General features: G+C 39.9%; 1 protein-coding gene across 1 annotated transcript; it reads right to left on the bottom strand.

The window, feature by feature from the left end:
- Window positions 1-354: 354 nt before the first annotated feature.
- On the bottom strand, window positions 355-1308 carry LOC100350378 (olfactory receptor 8B3). The gene has a single exon (XM_008267022.3). It carries the CDS (start codon window positions 1297-1299, stop codon window positions 355-357), a length of 945 nt encoding a protein of 314 aa, XP_008265244.2. The 5' UTR covers window positions 1300-1308.
- Between the last annotated feature and the right edge of the window lie 1289 nt (window positions 1309-2597).

The raw sequence follows: 2597 nt of genomic DNA, 5'->3' as shown, positions 1-2597 counted from the left end.
GTTCTCAGCAGCAGGTCCATGTGAATAATGTGAGACATTATTCTCAATGGAACCAAGGAAAATCAGAAAAAGGCAAGGAAATGAAAAAAGGACAAGTTATTATTTAAAATATATATTGAAATGAAGACATTTCAGCAAATCAAACTGCTGATACCATCAACAAAACTGATAACCAGGAGAATCCTTCTATTATAGTGGGCATTTAGTGTTTAGATGAGAAAGTTTGGATTTTCACAGACAATTCTACTAAACCACACATAATACTTCCTGTAAATATAATATGGTTTTGAGTAAGATGTCTTCATGAAAAACACCAATTAAAAATTGAGTTCTATGATGTTTTAATACGTCTAATTATAACAGATTTCTCATCTGAAGTTTAGTTAGGGCTTTCCTCATTGCAACTTTGACGTCCTTGTTCCTCAAACTATAAATCAGAGGATTGAGCATTGGTCCTACATTAGTGTAGAAAACAGAAGAAACTTTTCCTTGGTCCTTAGATCCAGGAGAAGAGTATGTAAGGTACATGAACGCTGCTGATCCAAAGAAGAGGGAAATAGCAATAATGTGAGAACTACAAGTTCTGAAGGCTTTGGATCGTCCTTGAGTAGACTGGATATGAAGAGTGCTAGTGAGGATGAAAATGTAAGAAATGAGGATGGTGAAACTGGGTACTGTGATATTAATGCCCACAACAATGAGAACTACCACCTCATTGACATAGGTGCTGGTGCAAGAAAGTTGGAGAAGAGGGAGTATGTCACAAAAGTAGTGGTTGATGACATTGGCATTGCAGAAGGTTAGTCTAAGCATGCACCCTGTGTGGGCAGTGGCTCCAGCAAGTCCCATCACATATGCAGCAAAAGCCAGCCCAGAACACAGCTGATGGGACATGGTGACCTTATACAGCAGGGGGTTACAGATGGCCACATAGCGATCATATGCCATTGAGGTCAACATATAGCATTCAGAGATAACAAAAAAGAGAAAGAAAAACAGCTGAGTCATGCACTCAACATAGGAGATGATGTTCTTCTTTGATAGAAAGTTCACCAACATTTTGGGGGTGAAAACAGAAGAGTAACAAAGGTCAATGAAGGAGAGGTTGAAGAGGAAATAATACATAGGGGTGTGGAGGTGAGAAGTTAGACCAATCAGAGTGATCAAGCCACAGTTGCCCACCAGGGTGACAATATAGATCATTAGAAACAGGTAAAATAGAGGCTGTTGTAGCTCTGGACGATCCGTCAATCCAGCAAGAATAAATTCGGCAACCAAGGAGTTGTTTCCAGCCAGCATTCTCTTTGTTGAAACTCTGGACAGACAGGAAGCAAAATGTCACTCACAAAGAATGTAGCTGTCTTCTTGAAACTCCCATCCATAGAAGGGGACTAAGATTGGCAGAATTCAGATAAATTCTCCATTGCTTCATGAGATCTGGGATCTGAATGTACTGCTACATCCCCACTTCCCCCTCCAACCTTCGAGTCTCTCTTTCTTTTGTCTGCATGAACTGAATAATGACAAGTACTTCTTCCTTTCCTTACTAGAATATAGAGAGTTGGAGTACTTGAGGTACAAGCTTGCCTGCTGATGAACTTGAGTAGTTGGAATATGTCTCTTACCTCTTCCTCTCATTCATCTGATTCTTCACTTCCTATTTCTGACTTGTATATCTATTACTATACCAGATACTTCAAGGCCCAGTGATGAATAGTAAGAAAGAGAGCATTGCTTTAGGGCAGAAAACATCCATACATTCTCGTTTACAGGAGGACATCTCTGATAGTCTATAGTTTCCCAGACACTTTACTATAAGGTTATAGGAAGCCAAGAATTGTTAATAGGTATTGAGGATTCCCTTGGTAGCTTAAGAGTTAAAATTAACCATACACTCTGTGGTTTTTCATAAATTTTCCTATATTCCATCCTAACTAGACACACCATTTAGAAAGGAAGGTGAATTGGCTTCCACAGGCCCTTGTAGGATAGAAGGAAATAGAAACAGAGTTACTTTAAGTGATATCTATATTAACTAAATCCACAAGAATTTACCCAACTCTATTCTTAAGACAATACTAACATAAACTCTTCTGTATTTGCAGCATATCAATAATTTCTTTTCAGGAAAGAGACAAATCTCTTTATCTTCTTACATTAATATGTTCTAGCTGTGTTCCAGAATTGCTGTGGCTTCCTTGCTACCAGCTGAGGATGAAGCCAACTCAGAGAGGATGAGAGAAATGCCGACAGTCAAGACGGAGCTCCATATTGCTGAGTTTCTTATTATTCAATAGAATGCTTCGCTTTGTTTTTCAACAACATGCAGAAAGAGGAAAAATAGGGCTTTGAACAACTCACCCTGCTTCACTTGGAGGACTCAGTGCTGATCCTCTGTGTGTGTTTCCCCTGCACGGTCCTAGGGGAGGAGCTGCCTTGGAGGCATCAAAGCAGATCAGATGTGTCCACAGAATGAATGTAGTCACACTCCCTTGACTGGGAAAGGTGTCATTGATAGATCTGTCTGAATGTTCCGGAAGTCACTCTGAGGTGCAGATCAAGCCTCTAGTTACAGCTTTGTCCAGAGACTGTGAGGA

This window comes from Oryctolagus cuniculus, chromosome 1, assembly GCF_964237555.1.
Source record: "Oryctolagus cuniculus chromosome 1, mOryCun1.1, whole genome shotgun sequence".
NCBI lineage: Eukaryota > Metazoa > Chordata > Mammalia > Lagomorpha > Leporidae > Oryctolagus > Oryctolagus cuniculus.
This window is presented reverse-complemented; position numbering and strand designations above follow the sequence as displayed.